The 24,920-nt window shown below is 41.8% G+C and overlaps 1 protein-coding gene across 2 annotated transcripts in view; it reads right to left on the minus strand.

Moving 5' to 3' along the window:
- The window catches only part of thada (THADA armadillo repeat containing), a 96,065-nt gene that overhangs the window by 40,855 nt on the left and 30,290 nt on the right, over nt 1-24,920 (minus strand). For both annotated transcript variants that reach the window (XM_054600106.1, XM_054600104.1), the window contains exons 27-29: nt 18,586-18,675; nt 14,441-14,572; nt 8,055-8,223 (exon numbers count right to left, since the gene is read on the minus strand). In XM_054600106.1, coding sequence (XP_054456081.1) covers nt 8,055-8,223; nt 14,441-14,572; nt 18,586-18,675 — 391 coding nt within the window. The remainder of the gene's footprint in view (nt 1-8,054; nt 8,224-14,440; nt 14,573-18,585; nt 18,676-24,920) is intronic.

A 24,920-nucleotide genomic window follows, 5' to 3' on the forward strand; every position in this document is an offset into this window, starting at 1 on the left:
TTTGAATTATTATTTCTTTTCAAATTGAATTCTTGAGCTCAAAAAATAGTTATTCTATAAAACAATTTTAACTCAAAAGTCCACTCACGTTTGTTTGGGAGCTTTCAACCGAATCTCACAGTGTTCATCAGAGGAAAGAGATGGCTTACTTGTCATCATGTGATGAAATTATGAAACTTTGGAAGCTAACTCAATGATGAACGCTGTGAAATTTGATTTAAAGCTCTGGAAGAGTTAGCAAGTGGACCTTGTCTGTGAAAAATTAATTTTGACCTCAGAAATAGTAATTCAATACAACAATTTTAGCTCAAAGTCCACTAAAAAAAAAAAAAAAAAAAAAAAAAAAAAAAAAAAATATATATATATATATATATATATAGAGAGAGAGATTTTTGGGGAACTTTCCACCGAATGTAACTGTCTTCATCCGAGTATAGAGTTGGCTTAGTTGTCATCATTTGACCCTTTGAAAGTATGGAACATTGGAAGCAAACTCTATGATGAATGCTATGAAATGCAGTCAAAAGCTCTGGAAAAAGATAGTAAATTGACCTTGAGTTAAGATTATGTTGAGAATCTACAAAAATTTGTTCAGGTCAAGGACTTAAACTGGGGGTCCTTGACTGCCTAAGAATTTGCTGGTGGCAAGTGAAATTTGGTGGCACTAGGGATTATAAATGGTATTTTTAAATCCATGTTATGTTCAGATTAATATTACCACAAGGATAAAAGCGAACGGTTCAAATAATACATGTTATGTTCAGATTAATATTACCACAAGGATAAAAGCGAACGGTTCAAATAATACTTCATGTCAACATGAAATTATGAACTCATTGAAGAAGGATAGTATACATAGTGTCCAACAATAAAGTTGTCTTACTGAGGATCCTTGTCCGCAAACACTTCCTTATGTGGCCATACTATCTTATGTCACAACTTCATTATCAAACACCTGGGTTTCCTCTGGATTAGACGCATATCGTGTTACTAAAAGCAAGCTGACCGGGGTTTTCAGGACCACACATTCTTGTTCTGGTTCAACCTTGAGGGTTTTCTCAGAAAGCCCAGGCAGACCACTGGCCAAAGTCAGCCGTCGTAACAGGAGACAAAAAGGGAAGAATGCAACCGTAACATCACTGCTGCCAGAGGAGAGCAGACTGCGATACTCCCAATTCTCAAGCCTCCTTCTACTCGGTCTCGGTCTCTTTGAGCCTCTGTTGTGGAAATACACAAAGGATTATATCCATTGAGTTGGCCACGGCTTTAATACTTCTGGCCAGTACCAGGCATCGTGGGCCGGGGCTGTTGCTGGCGCGTGTCGAGAGCAGGGTCTGGTGTCGGGTTTGGTTAGTGCCGGCCCGTCCGATGGGCTTGTTAAACTCGCTTCTGGTTTTGTCAACAGAGGTTTGGAGCACGCTGAGGCGATTGAAGTGACTCCAGCGTGCTTTAAGATGCTTTATCAAAGACAAAGGCCTTGCTCAGGCCATCCACGGGACTGGGCTGCCTCAATCTTAACCAATAAATCAGGCTTTCATTCAAAATCAGATATTAGTCAGTTGTGTCTCATCTGATTATTCATGAATATGTTATTATTAACTTACATTTGAGGGATAACCTACAGTAACTGTTCTATTGCCAAATGTTGTCATTTCCCCCCTAGCAACACTGCAGGGTCTGTGTCTGCCAATGTCTGGTCACATCAGCATTTAAAACTGACATCTTATGGCGATTCATTCCAAATTAATCTCTTTGATCAGCACATTTGTCCGTGGGGACAAATTAAACCCATGTGATTCTTTCACATCCAAGCCTATTAGCTGTGTTGTACCATCTTTTTTATAGAATTGTCCTCTTGGCAGAATACAAAACTGTCACACACATATCTGCATGTGAATGTTGCATCTGTGGGCCACTTGACGAGATTTTGGTATCAGAAGCATTCTGGTTTGCGTTTTTAGACCGAGGAGTATTGATCAATCACTTTTGAGAGGGATTTGGTGGAGTGCATTGGATGAAATGCGATCTCCAAACTGAACGGCTGTCGTCTGATTTTTATAAGCTTAAAAATAACGGCTAATGTTATGAGTGTGAACTGGTTACTTGTGAAACAAGCTGGTCCGTTGCTAGTTACAGCTGCTAAAAGGACTGTTAACAATGACCGCCGCACGAAAGAGGATATGGATATTGGCCCGGATAACCATTATCCCAAAATATTGGCCGTTTCCGCCAAAGGTGAAAACGACTGAAAATCAGACGACTGGCCTGTTGAGTAAACTATTAATGAAGTTAATTTTTCAGATGATTAGAATGTTAGCAGTTAGTTATCTGGCTATGGTAGTTCACCAACTAGCCGTGCAAGTAACGACAACATCATCAAGCTTCTGGCTACTTTTTCACTAGGACGTTTGCATTAACTTCACTTTCGGGCTGGATCAAGCCTTTACTATAACCAGAATAGATTTATTCTGACAATGGACTAAACCTATGAAGTACAGTAAAATGGTTGGGCGTTGGGAGGGTTGGGCGTGAGTCTGTCATACCACCACAGATGAGTATGTCAGACTCACACACCATAGCTTGATAGACCAATATGTTTCAAACTTGCTTGCATAAAATAAACTACAAGGACAACTTTAAAGCTCAGACCTCCGCCAAGGCCAAATTCACTTTCTTGCGATGTTAACGAAAGTGAAAACATTATTTGTGCATCTCATACGTGATTCAGATAATTATTTTCCTCAATGACGTTGAATGAGAGCAATATTAGGAAGAACGAACTGTGTCTGGAAGTGGGGCTGGCTGGAAACATTCTCTTGTGTGGTTATCAGACCACTTGAGGAAGTCAGCAGGGTGGTACAGCAAGCCCCAGTAGCTGTGATGGTTCCCAGCTCCACACTTGGCCCACTAACAGTTGTTCTTTGACAATAACAGAGGAAGTCATTTCTCCCTACAGCAAAAACATCTGCTACCTGTTACACCCCCCCCACACACACACAAGATGAAGCACATTAACATACATTAGGCATCTCCCAAGGCCTAGCTCAATGTCCTCATAATCTCAGCATAAACACAGTAGTCGTACACTCACTCCCTTTTCTCTCTGTCCGTTCATTCTTCTGGAGTCTAAACATCTTAGCTCCCTGTCTTACACGCGAGAGCAGAATATGTTACACACACTCCTCAGACTGCACGGCCGGTATCTCCTCTATCAGTGTTTGTGTGTGTGATGCTCCTCCTCCACACGTACACTGAAGGCCACTATCTCTGCTTTACTATGTTTAGACCACTTCACCTGCATGCAGTTGATGCCCCCACCTTACCCACACACCTGCTATCTATAGCCCGGTTATAGATGGCCACTACAGATATACACAACACTATTTGGACTACTGTCATTAACTCTCAAAACCCCTTGAATCAAATGTTTTTGGTCCATATACTACACTACACTAAATTTCTTGTTTTTAATTAGAAACAAAGCAGAGTAGCATAAGTTTGCGCCCCACTGAAGGTTTTCCCATTATACCAAGTATTAATACCATAAACACAATTTGTAGCCAAAAGTGGTGCAGGTTTGGGTTCAAAAACCCAGATACGTGTCAGCATTTTTGCACTCCATGTTCCCTTGTCCTGAAGTCATTGTTTTTTTGTTTTTAAATGGGCATTTGGTTAGATGCCTGAAATAAGGTCCGTGTTTAACATTACATTACATTACATTACAGTCATTTAGCAGACGCTTTTATCCAAAGCGACTTACAATCAGTAGTATATTACATATCATTCACCCATTCACACACTGATGACAGGCTACCATGCAAGGTGCCACCATCAGACTCTAACTAACATTCATGCAACATCCAGTCCACACCGATGGCAAGCCTTCGGGAGCAACTTGGGGTTAAGTGTCTTGCCCAAGGACACATCGACTGCCGAAGCCGGGTATCGAACCACCGACCTTCTGATTGGAGAACTACCTTGCTCTCCACTACGCCACAGCCGCCCCATAACATAAGCTTAAGAGATTTTAATATTGTGCTATGATGTAAAATACGACAGTACATACCCCTCTTGGTAATTCTGAAGCTTTTACCTGGGGGTTGCTAACAAGTAGCTAAATGAGTCTACAAAACGATAAACCTAGTCCGCTTTTACAGCCTCGTGTTTCTACTCGCAATCATGTGACCATGTTGTAGTTTGTTTATAGGCTTTCGCTTTTTACTTCTGCCGATTGAAAACTCATAAAAGTGGTGTTTATTTGTGGACATTACATTGCTGAATGAAACGTGTAAGTATCATAAACGTTTGTTTGCCACAGAGATATTTTTCTGCAATAATCCAAAATCCAGTGGAAAGGGATTTTGAGGGAACCAGTGTGATGCTAACTTCCTTGGTTGGCCAACAAAAATATGTCATCAGTCTGATAACGTATCACAACCGATGATTTCAATACAAGAACATGTAAGATAAAGGAGTTGTTTACAAGTGTTAAGGTGAGCTATTTATTATATTGAGCAGCAGAAGTGGTGTATTCATAGATCCAGTGGAGCAGTGTGTAGTGCGTTACAGTATGATGGACTGGCGTGCTTTTAATGGGAGGAAAAGAAAAGAAAGAAAAAAAAAAAGAAATGGCGAAGGAAGGGCCATCAGCTGCGCTACATGATCCCATATTGACATTTCTAAGTCTGTGTGAGTGCAACGTAGTCGACATCTTTAATCTCTCTTCTGGAGGGAGGGGAACTTTTTTTAAATGTGTGAATTCGTTGAGATATAAAAAAAAATGTCACATGTGAAGCTGCCAAATGGGGGTAAAGATGAATGAGCCAGTATCTAAGCGCCACCCTTTCTTCCTCAGTTCCCCAATCACAGCTAAGCACAAACTCCAACAGTTACTGTCATCTTTCTGCTCTAATGCCGCAGCTACCATGTGTCTAGAATTACATGAATACATACAGTGACAGCACCATTCATGTTCTTAAGAGTGTGGAATTGTGTTGTTGTTTTGAATCCCATTTTCAAAAAGATAAAACAAAAAAACACCGCACGGCAGAAAGGTGTAGACATTATCTTTTTGTTGACCAAACTACAGCTCACCTAGCGACAGTAATTAAAAGGGGCGTGGCTCGAAATGTGCCAATTGTGGCAGGTATGGTTGTCAGGGTGCACGTTACAGAATGAAACGTTAAGACCCCATATGTTGAATGAATGAAAAGTAAAGAAAGAGAAGAGGAAGCTGGTGATACAATACACACATGACGCATGACGAGACAGAGAACCCGACGGGACAAAGACGACAGTGCCTCAAGTTACGACATTCATAACATAAGACTAAATTACACAGCATGATCTCACCCTTTTGTATGGGAAAGGGAGAAGGACGAAGTGAATGGAGAGACGGGAGGAGAAGATGGGATATATTCTAAAAAGGAGAGACGGGAAGCAGAGAAACGCAGAGACAGAGATGGAAATAAATGGAGATGGGAGCTGAGGAGACAGACCAGGAGACATCTGGGGAGGCTCCACACGTCGACCATGACAGGAGTGCAACCTAAAATCCACTCTCCTCCTGAAAATCTCCTCTAAGCCTTTAAGAGGCCCACCTCCCCTCTTCGCAATCCCTTGCCTCCATCCCACAGAGGACCTCCCTGCAGTCCAGAGAGCTATCAAACCATATGTGATGAAGAAAACTGTGCAGGTTTTTTTTCTTCATATTTGAGTTGCCCCTTCGTCCCGGTTCTTGCCGCTCCGCACCCCACACTGCTCCCACAGCGACCCCCATCAGTGGCGCTCAATAAAAGGGTCTGATGGAGGAAACTCCCTCTCCCCGTCTCCTCTGCGTGTGTTGATATTACCGGCAGACTGTTTGGTTGTGTTTGTCAGAGTGTGATGACAGAACTAAACACTGGTATTTATCCTGCGATAACCGCCTTGTCTGGACAGGCTCTGTGGCCAAACTGTGTGTGTGTTTGTGTGTGGGACTGACAGAGGATGTGTGTGTGTGTGTGTGTGTGTGTGTGTGTGTGTGTGTGTGTGTGTGTGTGTGTGTGTGTGTGTGTGTGTGTGTGTGTGTGTGTGTGTGTGTGTGTGTGTGTACAGAGGCCCGATGCTCTGTATCTATGATCTCCGCGTGGGTGTGCACATATGCATGTTATGAGAAGCGCTTTGGTGATTGCATTTTATATTTTGTCTTTGTTGAAGTGAAAAAAAAAACACTCAAGTCCAATTGTGGAGATTTTCATGTTTGAACTTGAATTGAAGGATTATTAAAGACATTTTTAAACTGAGGACATTCAATCCTAAAAATGGTTCTCTCTCATTTGGGAACGAGCTGTGCCCGCTTGGCGTTTCTTCCTTGCTAGTTTTTTTTATTTATTTTTTAAATGTCTGCCATTTCTGTAGCTCTCTCTTGTCTCTAGGCAGAGGGTGGGGTCTCCGCAGGTACAGACAAGGTGTATATTTACAGTAGAAAGACTTGTTCAGTTTTTGCTGACATGGTGGGGAAAAAATGATTGAGGTCATCTGTTATTGAGAGGTTGTACCGGTTTTGAGGGGTGCCAGTCAGAGTCACGTCTGACAATTAATAATTATAAATGGAAAGAAAATAGGTGAAACCATACAAAACAATAAAATAACTTCCCAGTAACGAAATATGTCACAGAAAAACAGCAATGCATAAACAAATAGACAACAACTTAGTTCAACTTTAAGAAATGTCTTCAAACAAGGGAGGAAAACAATTAGTGTAGATATGGTTTTGAGTGTGTAACCCACAATCTTAAAGTTCAGCCCACTGGGTACTGATTCCATTTGGTGTTTTCCACAAACGCAAACAGTTCAGTTCAATCCAGTATCGCTCATAGAAAAATACAACTCAAAAACTCCGCTCCGGGTTTTACCGCGGATCCCCACAAATTAACAAATAAGGAAATAACAAACACCGTCTATTTGCCGTTAACAAAAGGAGTATATACAAAATAAACTAACCGTCCGGTACTCCCAGTACCAGTTCTCTCGTTCACTGACAAACACGCTTCTAGATTTCAGTGGAGGTGAGTTTTCAAACTACGCGGTTTGTTTAAGGGCTGTGATTGGATGATTGGATGATTGTGGGCGTTGACTGTTGCGAATATGAATGAACTCTTCTCAGGTCGGGATGATGTAATGCTTCCGACAGCTGGTCACTACAAGGTATTTGTCCTCCCTATGAGGGGGGCAGAACATTACAAACACCTCTGAATATAATGCAGTTCAGTACAACACCATCACAACATCCCTTAATGGATCCTGTCAGGACAACCCAGATTACGCTGACAGGATACTGGGTAATACTTTGTCCATCCTCGTTAAAAAATTAGGGTGGACGAAATATTACAAGCTTCTTTCCATATGATACAACTTCACACACTACAACCGTCAAATTCACAGAGTTTGACTAAAACCAACCAATATCTTTTTTTTTTTGATGTACTCTATAGGTATAATATGCAAAAATGTCCCCCAAAAAAACAATGTATAGACTGATACATGAAAATAATCTCTTTCAGTCATCCCTTGTGAGCTACTAGAAGTGTGTGGCGTTGTCTGTATCCGTAGAGACCCTTCCATCTGCCTGGAATTTCTCTTTTCTTCTTATTGTGCTGTGTTCGGGACTCTTCTGGGTGGCAGCAAAGAGCATTTGGACCCAACCAGGGTGTTTTAACCCCCAGCCAATAAGAAAGATGTGCACTCCGTTCTCATTCTTGGGTCAAACACCGAAGCCAGAGAGAGTGGACAGGCCACAGCAGAATGAATCGCTCGTTGAATCAATTTATCATTTGGCCTGAAACGCAGCAATCCTTACATTTGAGAAGCTGTGTGTGTGCGCGCTATGTAAATCTCAGCAACCTTCTTTACTGTCCTGCCCCGACAATCAAGGTTTGATTCCACTAAATAAACACTTGTGGTCATTTTAAAAAGGACTTGTGATTACGCCCTCCGCCCCCCACCCAGTGTTTGGCACACGCTATGCACATACGAGCGTATCGGTTTACGTTGACGTGTGCGTGGGCTCAGACCTGCAGCAGTGTCCCGTGGATGTGGTTTTGCTGGATCCCGGGTCCGGGCCGCACAGGGAGCTCCTGCAGCAACGTGTGGACAGTGGATGGGACCTGGGTGACCAACACGAAGGGGACGAGGGCCCGGGCCGCCATCTCTCTGGTCCGGTACACTGCTGAGCGGCCGCATCTGCAGAACACGAACACACACACACACACACACACACACACACACACACACACACACACACACACACACACACACACACACACACACACACACACACACACACACACACACACACACACACACACACACACACACACACACACACACACACACACACACACACAGCATTAGTGTCATGGAAAGTTATTAACACAATGGAATAAAGAATAGCTGCGTTGTTGTAATACTGTTTTAGTCTTGTATTACGTTGTATGTTTGAGTTAATGGCAAAAGTAATAAGGTTTTTGTTATGAGAGTAATTGAATTACTGTGTGTATTTTCATCATTTATCATCATTATTTTTTTGTACTACAGCCACATTATGTCATTGACAAATGATATAATGCAGACTTATTAAATTTGGACAGTTAGACGCTATTTTTATGCACACATTATGTAACATCTCCATCTTTCTCCCTCACTCTCCCCATTACAAAGGATCAGAACCTAAACAGCTCCCAGGCCAGCAGATGACTGATACATCCAATCATAACAATAAAGAAAATAATCTATTCCATGTTGTTTTTTTTGCCACACATACATTTTCTCTCTCGCTCTTTTTTTCTTCACACATAAACAGGCACACTGTCATTTACAGTATCCATCGGTGAAGGCCAGCTACCCACGAGTGCAGGCTAAAATTAAACTTGTTTACAAGCCGATAGTCTTTACTTATCCAATGTCATAACACTGCCATAGCTGACAAGAGGGGAAGGACATGACCGAGACCTGAATGAGATGAGGAGGGGGGGGGGGGGGACGACAGATCTAAAGAACAGAGTTACTGTAGGAAGGACGGAGGCGATCGCAGCAGAATTGTTTTTATCATTTGCAAACATAGTGAGCCGTAGTTCAAGGTCAGCTCATCTGAATAACTTGAACCTCCATTATGGCTGACATTGAATACAGGTCACATGGGGGCAAAGCAAGGACTGTGCTCGCATTCGTGAGGGGGGGGGATAAAAAATTAAAAATAAAGTCTAAGGATTGGCAGACAAGAGGCTTGAAATCAATATGGACTTCGACAAAGAGGACTGTTTGGAGCAACAAGTCAACTGTCAACAAATGTTTTTCCATCTGCTGTGAGCATGTCTCCCCCCCACACACACACACCCACATAATAAAACACACACACACCTATGGCCAGACAGACAACCCGAGAACCCTGCACCAAACACAGACAACAGTTTGCATTCCTGAGCTCTGCGTGCCTGTACAAGTAAATTTATGTGCACAAGCATTCTCTCACAAACTCACAAACACACACACACACACACACACACGTCCAAAATCTATGTCCATCCCTCTCCCTCCACCCCTCCAGGCCCATTTGGGGCCCATATGTTAACTATCTGCGCTAATTTGTCCCCATTGAAACACTTTTGCAAAAGGAAACGATAGTTTGGAAGGGTGTAATTTTAGAAACAGGGACGTCCCCCGTGGGGTCAGAGGCAGACTGACTTGACTGGCATGGACCAGACTCATCTGGGCCTCATTTAGCGGAGCTGGGAGAATTATTTCCACCGCAGAGGCCAGTACTGTAGCATGCCGGCTGAACAAACCCAACCAACCCAGAGTCTGTCACTGTGGAATGTTAGGAGGGGAAGTGGTGACGTAGTTAAAGTAATTTCCTTTCATTCATTCATTCATTCATTCAATCATACGGACAGGATGTAGCTGAGCAGGATCATTATTTGACTTTGTTTGACTTTAAATGGTTTTGTTTACTGTCAAACTGCAACGTGTCGAATTTGAAGAAAAAATTGGCACCCCCTGTGGGGCGGCAAAACCAAACCAATTGTATAGAAGTCTATGAGAAAATGACCCTACTTCTCACTTGATTTATTCCCTCAGTAAACATTGTAAACATGAGTTTATGGTCTCAATCTATAGTTTCAGGTCTTCTTGAATACAGCATGATGTTCATTTAGTAAATTAGGGTCCCATTTAGAGTCAAATAGTCCATGAAGCAGAGTATGCTTTAGGGCGGGCTTACTGTGATTGACAGGTCGCTACCAGAGAAGTATACGATGTGACCATAGTGGACTCCTCCGCAGTCCAACATGGTCAGTTCTGTTCACAAAACCAAGATGGCAACATTCAAAATGCCGGGCTGGGGGCTTCAAAACTGCTGTCCACAACTTCAACTTCTTATTTACAGTCTATGGTCCACATCCGCAAGGGACATCTGCATGCAGCCCGAAATTTATGAAGGCGGACACGTCCACTCAAGTAGACACCCAATGTAATATAAACACAACCACAGCTGCCCTGCTGTTAGATCCATGTGAGTTTTGAGTACATGGCGCATAGAAATGACTATGTTATTACTATGTTTCATTTCTAAGAATTTTCCCAAGGTCAAAGAGATGTCTTCATATTACTTGTGCTGTTCAACCAATGGTCCAAAACCTTAAAACTTCTTAGGTTGAAATGCTACGAAATCTGGAAAAACAGGAGCAAATACACACAGTGGAAAAGCTGAAACAAGAAGGAATGTTGGTAGTTGTTGGTAAAAGTACTCTAATGACAAATCTATAAAACTTGTTTGAATTCTAAGAACAAATAATCTACTTATTGTGTCAGCACAAACTGAAAGCAATGCATATATATTTCACCAATTTTCACCAGAATTACTTATTGTTCTACTTAACTAATTTTGAGTAGTTAAATCTACAATGGTGAATAAAACATCACATTTAAAAATATTTTTAAAAAAACTGTCTGTTTGAGGTATAGACCTGTTGGAATAAAATATAAATACAACCTTGGGGCTACGATACATTAAACTGAATGAGCTTCTTTGTTAATAATAACATGCTGAAGCTGAACTTCTGTTAGTTATCCTTAATGCTGGTGGCCGCAGTTTGACACACAGTTTACATTTCAAAATGTTTACAGTTTTTCACTGTCCTCTGTCAGTGTCCATGCAAGCCCACAAAATGATAATATCGGGAAGGAAATGTTGGGAAGGAAATGACAGTCGACCTTCATGTAGCCTTGCTTTTGGTTTACGTGCACCCCAGTGCCCTTTCACGAGAAATGAGATATGAGTCAGTGATGACGGGAAAGGAAAGGAGAGGAGTGAGGCATGGAGGACGAGGAGCGATGCCTGGAATGGATATCACAGGACGTAAATCACCAAAAACTATCTCAGCCCTATGAGGCTTCAGCGAGAAGGCAGGGGAGAACGAGGGAAAAGAAAGAAGCCGAATTAGAGACATATTCATCATCCTCCCCCTCCTCCTCCCCCTCCTCCTCATCCTACTCCTACTCTGTCGTCATCGTCCTTACTCTCTCCATCCAGGTGTGACGCATGGCTGCGAAGAATGTCAAAAATCTTGCGGTGGGTGTTTGGAGGATATTTAGATATAGCGGGAAGAGTTATTAGGCAAGATGCTCTGTCCCGTCAACGGAGGAGCTACATTTGATCCTTGTAGGTGGCGGGTCAGATCAGATGAGGAGGGGGAAGTCAGCACTCCTCATATCAGACACGTCCGCACACGTTCGGGGGAAGATGAGCCAGGGGGGATGGGGGGCTTGGTGGTGAAAAAACGAGGCCGGGGCCAAAGAAGTTAGAGCCTGGGTCTATATTTAACATTTTCAACATGTGGGCTTCATTTGGGTGGACGTGGGTGCGGCATATCTTCTCTGACAGTCAGACAGAGTCAGCCAGCCAGACGGAGCTCAAGTTATCGACCTGTTAGCTGCACTCACAAGAGACGGGTTCTTAGAGGAGCTACTTAGAGATTTCACTAACTGACTGATTTGTTCAAGTGAAAAAGGCTGGTAAATCAGAACATCAGTAACTGGGAGCAAGTGATTTGAAGGAGTTTTTGGTTGTTTTCAGGCGGCAACCAGTTGTTCTGAAAAATGAAGCAAATGTGTCAGTTCATGGTCTCAATCTCTAGTTTCAAGTCTTCTCCAATACAGCATGATGTTCATTTTATTAGTTATGATCCCATTTGGAGTAAAATAGTCCATAAAGCAGGGTATACTATAGGGCAGTCTAGCTTGTGATTGACAGGTCGCAAAGGCCAAAATCAAAATGGTGAATACCTATGTTGAATACACTTCCTGTAAGTCGCTTTGGATAAAAGCGTCTGCTAAATGACTGTAATGTAATGTAATGTAATGTGATGGCCAAAAAGCCAAACTGGAGGCTTCAAAAGGGCAGTCCACAAACCAATAGGTGTTACATGAAGACTACGTCCACTTCTCATACACAGTCTACGGCTATTTTAGGCAACATTGCACATTTGCAGCTCCAAATGGTTCATGTTTTACAGCCCTTTGATCTCACTTCACTTTCCATTTGTCACCTTCTGACCAGGATGTCATTTAGGCAAACGGGACAAACAAGGGGTCATAAATATAGACAGTGCAGGCAGTGGGGGACGGTGAGGTGGGGGGGGGGGGCCTTGCAACAATGTGTCGTGTGTAGAAGGGGCCTTAGAGAGTGACTCTGATTGCCATCGTGGCAATACATCCAGTAGTTGTTGAGATGTTTCAGGCTGGACCAAAGGGCTGGAGTGAGAGAGCGGGAAACCGACATTGTCAACCCTCGAGCCACGCTGCTACAGAGGTCGAAAACACCCATTATGTAGATAAACAGCAAAGGAGCTGTTCAACATCTGATAAATTCAGTTAGCTGTAAAAGAGCAGCAGACAAACAGGTATATTATCAAAAAACAACCAAACCCCCAAGTGATATCTACTCAACAAGCACACTACAATAATATACTGATATACCAACATTTGCCAACTACGAACACATGCAGTAACTGATGAAGAAATACCCACACAACTGCTGTTATCCAAAGCGTCAGTAGAGCATTCCAACCTCAAGGTCTTAGCACACTCCGGGTGTAAAAAAAACAAACTGCATTGAGCACAATAGACTTGCTCATGCCTACAAAACAGAAAATGTCTTTACACTCATGAAAGCTTTGCTGTTGGACCGTGTAAAACCTGTCTGAACAAATGGTTTGATACTGTATGTTTTACATTTGTTTGTTTTACACGTGAGGAAGATCACTTTCTGATCACCCACTTTGCAGACAAAAAAATTACTTCACCAGCTGTGTTTGTTGGCGTGCGAGGTGATGCTGGAAGCGACATCTCCGAACCAGAGCTACAATCTCCACGTGTTTTTCAAGCGCACAATCTTAACACCAACGGCAAATCCACTTTGCAATTGTGACACACCAGATATTTTATCTATACATACAGTATAAATTGTACGGTTTTAAAAAGGCAAAGTGAACCCTTACTACGATTTTTCCTGTTTTAGACCTCAAGAGGGTTTAGGGTTAAGATCAAAAGAAAAAGGATTAAATAAGTCCTGTGGTGGTGATGGTAAAGGAGTTGAGTTTGAATGTGGCCAATGAGAGTCCTCCCCACGCAAGAGGCACAAGCTCCAGTTCTATTTGCAGGTGCAGAGGATGAACATGTACCAATAATATTTGTAGACTCCTCCATCTCCTGGAATGTGAAAAATGCTGGTCTTAACTACAGTTTCCCATTTGCATGGAAGCTTTACTGAGCAGCAAAACACTGAGTTCAGATAAACCCAGTCGCAATGTAATCAACCACTGCGACACAGGACGGCGCAAGCAACAAAACAGAAACCTGCCGGAGAGACTGCTTTGTCTGCAGGAACGGACAAAAAGTTTCTTACTTTTAGTCAGTTTTCCTCTATGGTGATACATAAACTGGATTTTCAGGGGAGTGTTAAGTCAGAAAAACATTAGGGACACATGTTCATGTAAAAGATGCAGACGCACCTGTGCAAACAAAACCCAAAAAAAACACGCATGTTTTGACTGCAGGTGTTTTGTCTTGGTGATTGCTCTATACTTAGAAGTTCTGGTTCAGAGAAACATTGTTTGAGAGGTTTTATCATGGCTGAGAGAGCAGGTGTGGGTGACCCTCTCGGGTTTGATAGTGTTGTTGTTTTTTTAACCTTTATAGAAGAGCTGGAGCTGACTGAAAACACATTCTCATCAAAAGTGATGACACGAGGGAGGAGGCTTCTGATCGGGACACCTATTCGCTTACTGCTGCTCTCCTGGAGTAGCTAGGAGATGAAATTCCTCTTACATTATTGTTCAACTCTTTAATGATGGAGGGTGATCTATGATGTATATGTGCATGCTTGTGTAGCACCAACACCCACCTGATGATGAAGGGCATGAAAGGAGCAAGTCCCAGAGGTGAGGAGGATCCGTCCATGGGGGAAGGGTAGAGTCGACTGAGCACCAGTAGGAGCAGGAACAGACTGGGGTGAAGCTTCACCTGACCGCTGTCACTAAAACACACACACACACACACACACACACACACACAAACACACACACACACACACTTAAACAGTGCAACATTGATGATGCAATTCGTTGCATTATTCTCCGAAACGACAGAGGGCGTACAAGAAATAAGCGCTGAAAAAGCCAGAAGACCAAGTGCAACCGGCATTAAGCCATAAACAAACCTCCACAATGCCGAAGAGCAGTTGTAATTACCTGTAAACTCATATCTCATATTCATGGACTACTTCATTCCCTTTATAGCCCTTTAACAAATAAGTAAAGTATTAAATGCACTTTAAATAAACAAAGGCTGAATATCCTGTAAACTATATGATCTGGCTGGTAAAATATATACTCAAATGAACATTTCTAAAGACTAGTAAAAAACTAATCGGCCTTCTTTATTAAAATCCTCCGACATGTTTAAAGTGCTTTTATTAATTAATATTTGTGACAGTCACGTCTGAAAATATCTGACCCGGTGCCTAGTTGCAACCACTTTCCCGACCACTTCGTGTACGACGTGCACCTCACGTAGTACAAACTAAGCTTAAGGTCTACGAAGTGTTTTCAGATCCTTACTGAAGTAAAAGAACTAATACCACACTGTGAAAAAAACTCCCCATACAAGTCGAAGTCCTGCATTCAAAACCTCAGTTGGTAAACTCATGAAAGTCCTATCAGCAAAATGTACTTAAAGTGTGAAAAGGTAAAGAAGTCCTTGTGCAGTAAAATGTTAATTTTCCAGTGTTTTACTATTATTTATGCTTTTTGATTTTTGAAGATGTTTAAGGTTGTGCTCATATTAACTCCCTTATCTACTGTTGGTTAGTTTAAACTACAGAAATGCATCATGTTCTATACGATCATCATATGCTTGTAGCGTCGCTGTCCTGTAATAAAGCTAAAAAGACTTCTCATGTTTTCAGCTTCGTGACGATGCATCTTCCTGCTGACCCCAGAGGCTTTTTAAATAGTTTAGCTTAAGAAGTAGCAGACTTTTCTTTGAACAAAAAGGAACACTTCACCCTTCAGTTTGCACAAACATTCAGATTCAAAATCATCACATCTAGAGATACATGGTTTTCACTGGACAGCAAGTGGATGGGTTAGGGTTAACGGCTGACTTCCTAAACGTTGCACATCTTAAGTCACCCACACTCCAGTACAGTCATCTCCTCATCCGCCACTGAGCTCCCATCTTCTCCTCCATCCAAACCTCGTCGCTGCCAACTGAGTCACAATGGAAACCGTCCGTCTCTGCCAGCGGTTTCACAGTTTCACTCTGACACACTCGCAGTGAAGGAAGGAGGGAGGGAAATGAAACTCCCAACTATAATACAAAGAAAGGAAAAATGACTGTTTGAATATCGGGTATCTAATATGGAGAAGGGCCGTTGCTTTGCCTTCAGATCTGTTTTACTCCTTCTTGTCCTGCTCTCAGAGTCCAGCTCTTCAAAGGGATGAATAAAGTGGAGATCAACTCCCCCAAAAGGTTCAGTGAGTTTTATAGCTGCTGGAGTACTTTATCTTGTTGTTAATAAATCTACTAAAACTTTAGCAGCGTTCATTTAGCAGTGTGTATGGTGAAAACATCATCTTATGATATGGGAAAACATCTCCTGGCTTCTGATTCCATTTAACAATAACACACACAGAGAACAATCCGCTGGGACTGCCATAGATTGGCGAGATGGGAAATATAATCGCAGCCCAATTAGTAAGCGGTCTGATGTGTTTAGTGTCGCAGTTCAGTCGAGCACAACGGTACAGGATGTGATGTCAGAGAGGCTGAGGCAGGGGGCCAACATATTGGGCCTTGTTGGGATAGAGCTGGAGGCAGAAACACTTAATGAAAGAGAGACTCCGCTGCGTTTAATGACGCTCTCAAATCCCCATGTTGAGCACTTCCGTGAATGTCCGCCCTCTCTCCCCACAAACTCCTCAATCACCTCCAGTACACGGGTGTTTGGTGTATATGTCATCTTTTTTTTACATCTTTTTAAAGAGAGTGGAAACAGAACGCCGACCTTAAGTGTTTGTGTTCATCATTCAGAAAGTAGTGAAAGGGCAGAGTCTCTAAAGAAGCCCTAAAGTAAACTAAAGCTTTAGTTTGTCATTTAGCTAGGCGTCAGACAAATAAATCAGCAGGTTTGTTTAGGGAATTACAGAAAGGTACTTGGAATATGATGTGAAAAGCTGTTTTCTTTGGAAGTGCAGGCAGTGGCAGATAAGACTGCACGGCAGTTTCAAATGTGGGCACCGACCTGAAATACTTTCAGAGATAAACTTGTTTACGTTTGCTACTCTGAGATAATAACAGTAAGAATCTGAAATGTACAAACATCAAGACGTCAATCTCCTTAGCTGTCTGCTGTGAGGCCACAGAATGGAGTTTATGAGTCAAAGTAAAGGAAGTGGCACCAAAGATCTAACCCAAAACAGTGATGACATCAGCTCTGCTTGTGTGCAAAGTTACAGCTGATAATTCAGCAGGAAAGAGATTATTCAGAACTCGTACTGGTAGAAAATATAGATTTTTTTTTTATTTTTTCACTAAAACTAAAAAAGAATGAGGAGATTCATCACTCGTAGCAACAAGCAGGTATGGAAGAGGGGAATGTGTGAGGTGTAAATTTAAAACCATTTTTGGTCAATTTCCTTTTCCTTTACCTATATCAAAGCCAGACACTGTAAAAAATGGAACTTATCACCAGATTTTAAAATTTCTTTGAACAAATCGTGTGTGAGGAGCTCTTACGTCAGGAAACATAATCAAATTAAAGCTAATTTTTTTTTATATTTCTTCAAAACCACTTTATGTCTCATTTAAAATTTCGCCAGATCCCCTGAAAAACATTAAATTCTGCATTCTTCGGCTCAACTTGGGGGCCGTGAATGACTATTATGTATAGCGTGTGAGGATTAGCTTTTTTCCCAATATTGGGAACACTTGTGGGCACTTGGAAAAACGTAAACATAGATGACTTTAGTTTAGTCTCTACTTTGAGCAATGTGCTTCATAACGGTGCAGGACTTCTATATTGTAGTGAAAAAACAAGGCCACAGTGTAACAAGAGCAAACTAGAATTCACATCCACCGACTGTTGCAGTTTACATCCATGTCCGTACCGGACAGAAAGACAACCTGTAAACTTAATGCTGTCATTGGCACAGAGGCAAAAAAAAAACTTCCTGAAACTGACTGGGGTTCAGAGGGTAAATTAACAAAAACTGTGACTATCTTAGTCTGGTTTTAGGTCAAGACCAAGTATGAGCATTTTATTGTGACCCATTCCAGGAATGCACTTGTACTCTGACTTCCACAAACCACTAACAGCAGCTCTCCAGCCTCCTGTCCTGCTGCGTGTTGCTACAGTGCGGTGTGGTTGGTCCTTTTGGGTGGCGTGATGCGCAGAGATAATGTGGGAAGCCGGACGGCCGAGATCTGGTTCCGTGGGAAAATTTGCAAATGTTTTTAACAAGGGGTCGAAGCGTGTAAGGGGAATTGCGAAAGAGCCGGTCTCAGAGAGCGTTCAATTAATTGGATCCATATTAAGATAAGGGGCCGCCTAGGGAGCTGCTGGACGAGTAAAGGAGGGAGTTTGGGCTGAGCTGACAAGGTTGAAGAAAATAAATCTCGACAAGACATCTACTTTATTCGGTCGTAAAGTCTTTTGCTATGAGCAAATAGTTGAGAAAGTGATACCTTGGAGAGAAAAAAGGCCCACACAATGCTACTTGATTAGAGAAAGCAGTTCATAGTTCATGTTCCCACAATCTGACGAAAAGTTGCGCTAACTTCACCTCCTCCTCCTCCTCCTCGTTTCTCCTGCCAGCACAAGAACACCACTGCTTAATCAGCTTAAGAAAACAAACAAAAAGCTGTCTAGCTAAAATGTAAGTAAAAATCAAACTTATGATGGGACATGGGAGTGTGAAAAGCCACGGCATTGGGCTGAATGTGGAATGTGTGTGTTTGTGTGCAGATTTAAAAGGACTACCACCTTACCTTTCCACCGTGGCTGCAGCCTCCTCCAGCTGGTTCAGGAGGAACGGATAGAGAGCCGGAAAACGAGTGAAGAACTCTCGGCCCGTCATCCTGATGAGGAGAGACAGAAAGAATAATGATTTTCAAAAAGCCCCTCTGTAAAGTACAGACTGGGGGGCTCCGTAGTTTATGGTAGCGCTTCCATACTTGAGTTTGAAGGCTTATAGAACTTCATAATAATTGATCAAACTTATTTTTACCATCATGCTAGTGACTCTGTGAGGCCCTGCTCTAAATGCTAACATGCTGATAAAGAATACAAACGCTGTTTAGCAGGTAAAATGTTTACCGTGGTCACCATTATAGTTAGCATGCTAACATTTGCTAATTTGCAGAAAACACAATACAGGAGAAATTAAAGATTTAGACCAGATGTTGGCGCAAAAGTTGAACATGAAAGTCTGGACCACATTTCACAACAATCCATTTCAAGAGATTTCCTGCAAAAGCACAAATGTCAACCTCATGGTGTCGCTTGATCTTCAGAACAAACCCACGTAGAGAGACGCCACATAGACTGGTCAAGGATTGGAGGCAGTGATATGTGTTATGTAATGTATTAAAAAATAAAAAGCATAAACAATACAGTTACTATTAAAAAGAAGCAATTGTGTTGAAGCTTTGAGCTACTCCACTGTGTGAAAATGCAACACATCTCTGACATCATGAATCACTGCAAACAGAGAGCAGAATCTATCGGGAGTACTAGCTGATTTACTTGAATTTCAGTTAATTAAATGACCCGATAGTTAGTGATACTAATTTAATTCTTATGTTCCTAATAAAAGTGATCTCACTAGAAACAGCAGTGGGAACAAAGTCCTGATAAAGCATGTTCTTTTGCCAAAAACCTCTCCACCTAAATAAATCCAGCCTCTCTTGTTTGCGTCGCCTGCAGCGGCCGGAAATAAATACATTTGTGTGTATTCACATAGACTGGGCCGTGTGTTATGGCCTTGTGTATTCACTCACACACGCACAAGCGCGCATCAGTCAATAAAGCGACAACATTTATATATAACGCTGGCGGTCTTGCTGGAGCGACCGCCATTCAGCCTCAGGGCCAATAAAGTTTTTTATTTAACTCTGCGCCATCTAAATCAAGTCGCTCCTGAAGGGAAGAGGTCTGGTCTGCCAAGCACATGATCACAAGCCTGGAGAGATCTCATAACTGCCTCAGTCACGACTGCCACTGATTCTGGACTGACGTACGCGCACACGCAAACGCACACGCACACGCACGCACACGCACACGCACACATATATATATATATATATATATATATATATATATAAACACACACACACTCTGGACCTGGTTCAAGTTAGCAGCAGGCACTGTCATGGTAGGAAAGTGAGTCATGTGTGGAGGTTTTAAAACCCCTTTTTCAACCTAGATGTGACACTATTACCTCTTGTGACCTGACACGCAGATATGAAGCGTAACACCACTAACATTCTCATTGCATCGAATTGAAATTAAAATCTGAACGTTTCTCTGAAGGTTTATGTTCACCGTGTGCAAATACAGGACTGTAAATACTGTGTGTGTGTGTGTGTGTGTGTGTGTGTGTGTGTGTGTGTGTGTGTGTGTGTGTGTGTGTGTGTGTGTGTGTGTGTGTGTGTGTGTGTGTGTGTGTGCCCCTCGCGCCCTCCTCTGCTCTCTCTAATGAGAGTCCCTCGGGCCTGACAAGACTCTGCTGCCTGGAGGTCAAAGGTCGGAGGTTGTGTCGGAGCAGATTAGACGGAGTAAAAGGGGGTAGGGGTCACAGAGGAGGAGAGAGGAGGAGGTGTAAGGGAAAAGGCTGGTCTGGTCATATTTGTGGGCTGTGTGTGTGCAGTGTGTGTGTGTGTGTGTGTGTGTGTGTGTGTGTGTGTGTGTGTGTGTGTGTGTGTGTGTTGAATTACTTTTGATTAGCTGTTGCACAAGGTGAGTTGAATTTCTTTTTTTTCTTTTTTTAAATCGAATGGTGGTGAAGAAAAGTAACTAAGTGTATTTACTTAAGTACAAGTTATTGTGCTTTGTGTACCTCTTTTTGTTACCATTTTCTTCTACATCACATTTAAAAAGAAAATGAGGTACTTTTTTTCCCACCAAAACAATTATTTGACAGCTGTAGCTACTAAGGTTTTACTCAATGAGTTACTAGCAGTTCTATCAGAGATGTATTTCTTAACATATCAGGTGGGTTTAAATCATAGACTGTATATAAGAAGGGGACGTATTCATTGTGACCTCACCCATTGGTTTGTGTAAGGCCATTATGAAGCCTTGAGTTCGGCAATTTTGCCATCGCCATCTTGGATTTTGCACCCGGTGAATGGAAGTTACCATATTTGGAATACGGAGGAGTGACGTAGAGACGCTGTTTACGGCTCTGGTAGCGTCAGTGTCCTGTCAGTCACAAAGTAGCCCCGCCTTAAAGCATACTCTGCTTTATGGTCTGTTTGACTCTAAATTGGAGCATCATTTACTAAATGAACATCATGCTGTATTGAAGAAGATTTTCTCATAGATTTCTATACAATCGGGTTTCTCTTTGCCACCAGAGAAGTCGCCCCTGTTGGTCAGTAGAGAGAATTCAAGTTCTAATACACTTCTTCATTAGCTTCAACCTTCAGAACTGGAGGTTAACACCTTGTCTAAAAAGCTGTTCAAGACCCAAAAAAGGTAAAAAAAAAAATCTAATATTTCACAAAAAAGCAAAGATTAAAGAAAAGTCCTAAAACAGAATATAAATTTGTGTGACAACTGGATAAAACTAACAAACCGTATGTAAAGCAGTCGCAAGTAGCTCAACCTCACAGCTACAGCAGGAAAATGTTACTTAAACACATTCTATTATTGTAAAACCCAATAATGGGAGAGTTGCAGGCCTCACTTTTTTGTTGTTTCAACATTTGATACATCTGTACTTAAGCGGGATGTGTAAAAGGAGTAATTTATTGCTGGTGTGCTGGTACAGAGCAATCTCTCTGTTGGCTTTGTTTACGGTTGCATTTATCTCAGGGACAATATGGGATCAACATTGATGCGGCGTCACGGAGCGGAGGAGCCTGAGCTCAACGGGACGACGATCCACAAGCAAACAATACGTCTGTTTTCTGGAGCAACAGTGTTCAAAAAAAAACATAGCTGAAAGTCCCAGAGACACCAAGAAGCCCAGTTCTTCCAAACACAAAAAATACACACACAAGGCTGTAAATAAACCAGTTTGTATTTGTGTGTGTGTGTGTGTGTGTGTGTGTGTGTGTGTGTGTGTGTGTGTGTGTGTGTGTGTGTGTGTGTGTGTGTGTGTGTGTGTGAGAGAGGGGGACTCTGTGTTCGTGCCGCGGCTTCGGCGGAGCAAGAGGCGAACACACAGCCAAATATTAGAGCGGACAAGCTGTCACTTTGCATTTTCTGCTGCCAGAGATCACAGCCGTAAAATTGTGGTAATAACAGAAACCAGACATACAACCAACTGTGGAAAAGACAAAACTCTCAAAGACACAGCTAGAACTGAGCTGCAGCTTTTCTTGATCTTACACGCACGGTACACGCACGGTTCAGCATTTCAGCTCAAATCAATGAGATTTACTGCCACGACAAATGACATCCTACCAGAGCACTATTAACATAAAAATAATGACTCATGAACTAAAACTGAACTTTTTTTTTTTTTTTTTTTTTAAATAAACATGTACTAGAATCTTTAAGACACTTAAATACAACTATGAGTTCAAATGCCAATTTTTTCTTTTTGTTGTCATTAACAGCAGCACAAAAACCCTGCTGCATGTATAAAAAATAAAATAACCCCACACAGTAATAATAAGAAAGAAAGCAGGGGGGGGGGGGGGGTTACAAAGGGAGAGACATGGGACTAAAAACACAAGTGAAAACAGACAAGATAAACAGGAGCAGCCTTGGCTTGGTTAAGAGTATTCAGGGGCCTTCAGAGAAGCGGCCAATAGAAACACAATAAAGGGAACCAGACAGAGCTTCCTGGAACAGAGCCCGAGCCCTGTGAAACTTTACCCTGCAGGGTTAACAAATCACCTCTAGGCTCGATGTAGACTCAATACAGCAACAGAACATGCACATTTTTTTTCGTGTTTGTTTTGGTATGCTCTGAATACTCAAAATATCTCAGATCCAACAGGGACCACTAACATATCAATCCTATCAACCTTTTATATACTATGGTTTCATGGCGCACACAGGCGGCAACCTCCCTTTCCTAAACCTGAAACCAATGCTAAAGTGCCTTAAACTTGCTTTCTACTGACCAGCAGGGGGCGACTCCTCTGGTTGCAAAAAGAAGTCAGTTTGTATAGAAGTCTATGTGAAAATGACCCTACTTCTCACCTGATTCGTTACCTCAGTAAACATTGTAAACATGAGTTTATGGTCTCAATCTCTAGTTCCAAGTCTTCTTTAATACAGCATGATGTTCATTTAGTAAATTCTGGTCTCATTTAGAGTCAAATAAACCATAAAGCACAGTATGCTTAAGGTTAGAACTACCGCAACTGGAGACACATACAGCGTCTCTAAGTCACTCCAGCACTGTCCAAATATGTTTATTTTTGTTCACTGGTTGCAAAGAAACAAGATGGCGACAGCAAAAATCCAAGATGGCGACGGCCGAAATGCGGAACTCGAGGCTTCAACACAGCAGTCAACAAACCAATGCATGACACACTGGACAACTATGACTGTACAAGGCCACTATGCATCTTTACATTTCCAAATAGCAGAAATTGAACAGATTAAACTAGACTAAGAGTATACGTATACGATAACAGGCTCCACTTATAGGCACACTCATGCCTTGAGCTAAATGCTAAATCCTGCGTCACTCACGTCAGAAGCTGTATAGAGACATGGCGGCTGCAGGTGAAGATTTCGAAATTGTTGATCCAGGTGAGAAGATGACAGTCAAGACAAAAACAGTGTGCAAATATTGTGAGGGAATGATGAACTACATAAACTGCACACACAACATGATGCAGCATGTCAAACTACAGCACAGTGAGACGCTCCGGTCACCACTGCCTGAAGTATGCATTGTTTTGCATTGTTTATGCCTCAGTAATAAAAAAAGAAGTATTTAATTAGATATGGAAAAGATAATAGAAAATACATTTTGTGGACCTTTGTCTGAAAAATTAAGGAATCTTTTTACTAAAATCCTGAGAAAATCCTATTGTGAACCCAGTATTGTGAATTGTATCATAATGTGAGTTGAGTTTATCATCCCATGTCTATAAGCATGCTAACATGCTCGCAGTGAGAATGCTAACATGCTGATCTTTAGCAGGTACAATATTTAACATGTTCTCTATTCTAGTTAATACAAAACACAGAGCTGGACAAGAAAGTGGCAGTGCTATGAGCTAAACGCTAACGTCAGCATGCTAACATGCTGATGTTGAGGTGATTGAATGCCCACCATTTTCATTTAAAGCGTTAGTACCGCAAAAAATGGCTTATTATAGCTGGAAAAATATAAATTTTGATGGCAATGAAAACCACACAGCGTGCTTGTGTTATTTTTCATGCCAAAAATAAAACAAAAAAAGGTCAGAGTCCAGCTCTCTGAAGACACAGCACCAGCTGAGTGATAATTAGGGGAGAGTTGTATCAGTAGTTTGTCGTTTCTTGCTATCTAGCTATGAATTTCAGTGTGTCACAACATGTGGAACAGATATTTATTGAGTGTCTAGAAACATTTCTTTTTGTGCAAATAAAGAATAGAAAAACCTAGAAAAGGGAGCTAATACACTTTGTGATACCACCAAATAAAGCAAACATTTGGGGGAAGAAAACATGCATGCTGCAGCATTAAATATATATCTTTTTGTTGGATGCAACAAGTCATAAAATGCATGTGGAAAGAACACTTGACCCGGGTCTGCTATCATTTCCATAATCAAGCTCTCAAAATACTTGGAGGCTTTTTTGACAGGGCGTTGGGAGAATGGTAAAATTTAAGACTCTTTTCCAGAAACCTCAACAACAATCCGCCATTTTTCAGACGATCTTTGACAGCAAAGCAGTCGAACAACTGATAACCCTCCAACTAAAACTGAGACAGTTTAACCTCAGAGCAGATTCCTTTATTTGCTCAACTCCACCTCGTCTTGACTTGGCGGTTGCATCCTTATCCATGGAAACGAGAACTGACAGCTCTTCAAACGAAATGATAATCGGCATGACAGGGAGATAATTCTGAACATGGGGGTTGGTGGATTTTGGCTTTATATGTTCTGGTAAATCTCAACACTATTGCCCTGCGTAAAATGCATAA

The sequence above is a fragment of the Anoplopoma fimbria genome, chromosome 6, assembly GCF_027596085.1.
Source record: "Anoplopoma fimbria isolate UVic2021 breed Golden Eagle Sablefish chromosome 6, Afim_UVic_2022, whole genome shotgun sequence".
Classification (NCBI taxonomy): domain Eukaryota; kingdom Metazoa; phylum Chordata; class Actinopteri; order Perciformes; family Anoplopomatidae; genus Anoplopoma; species Anoplopoma fimbria.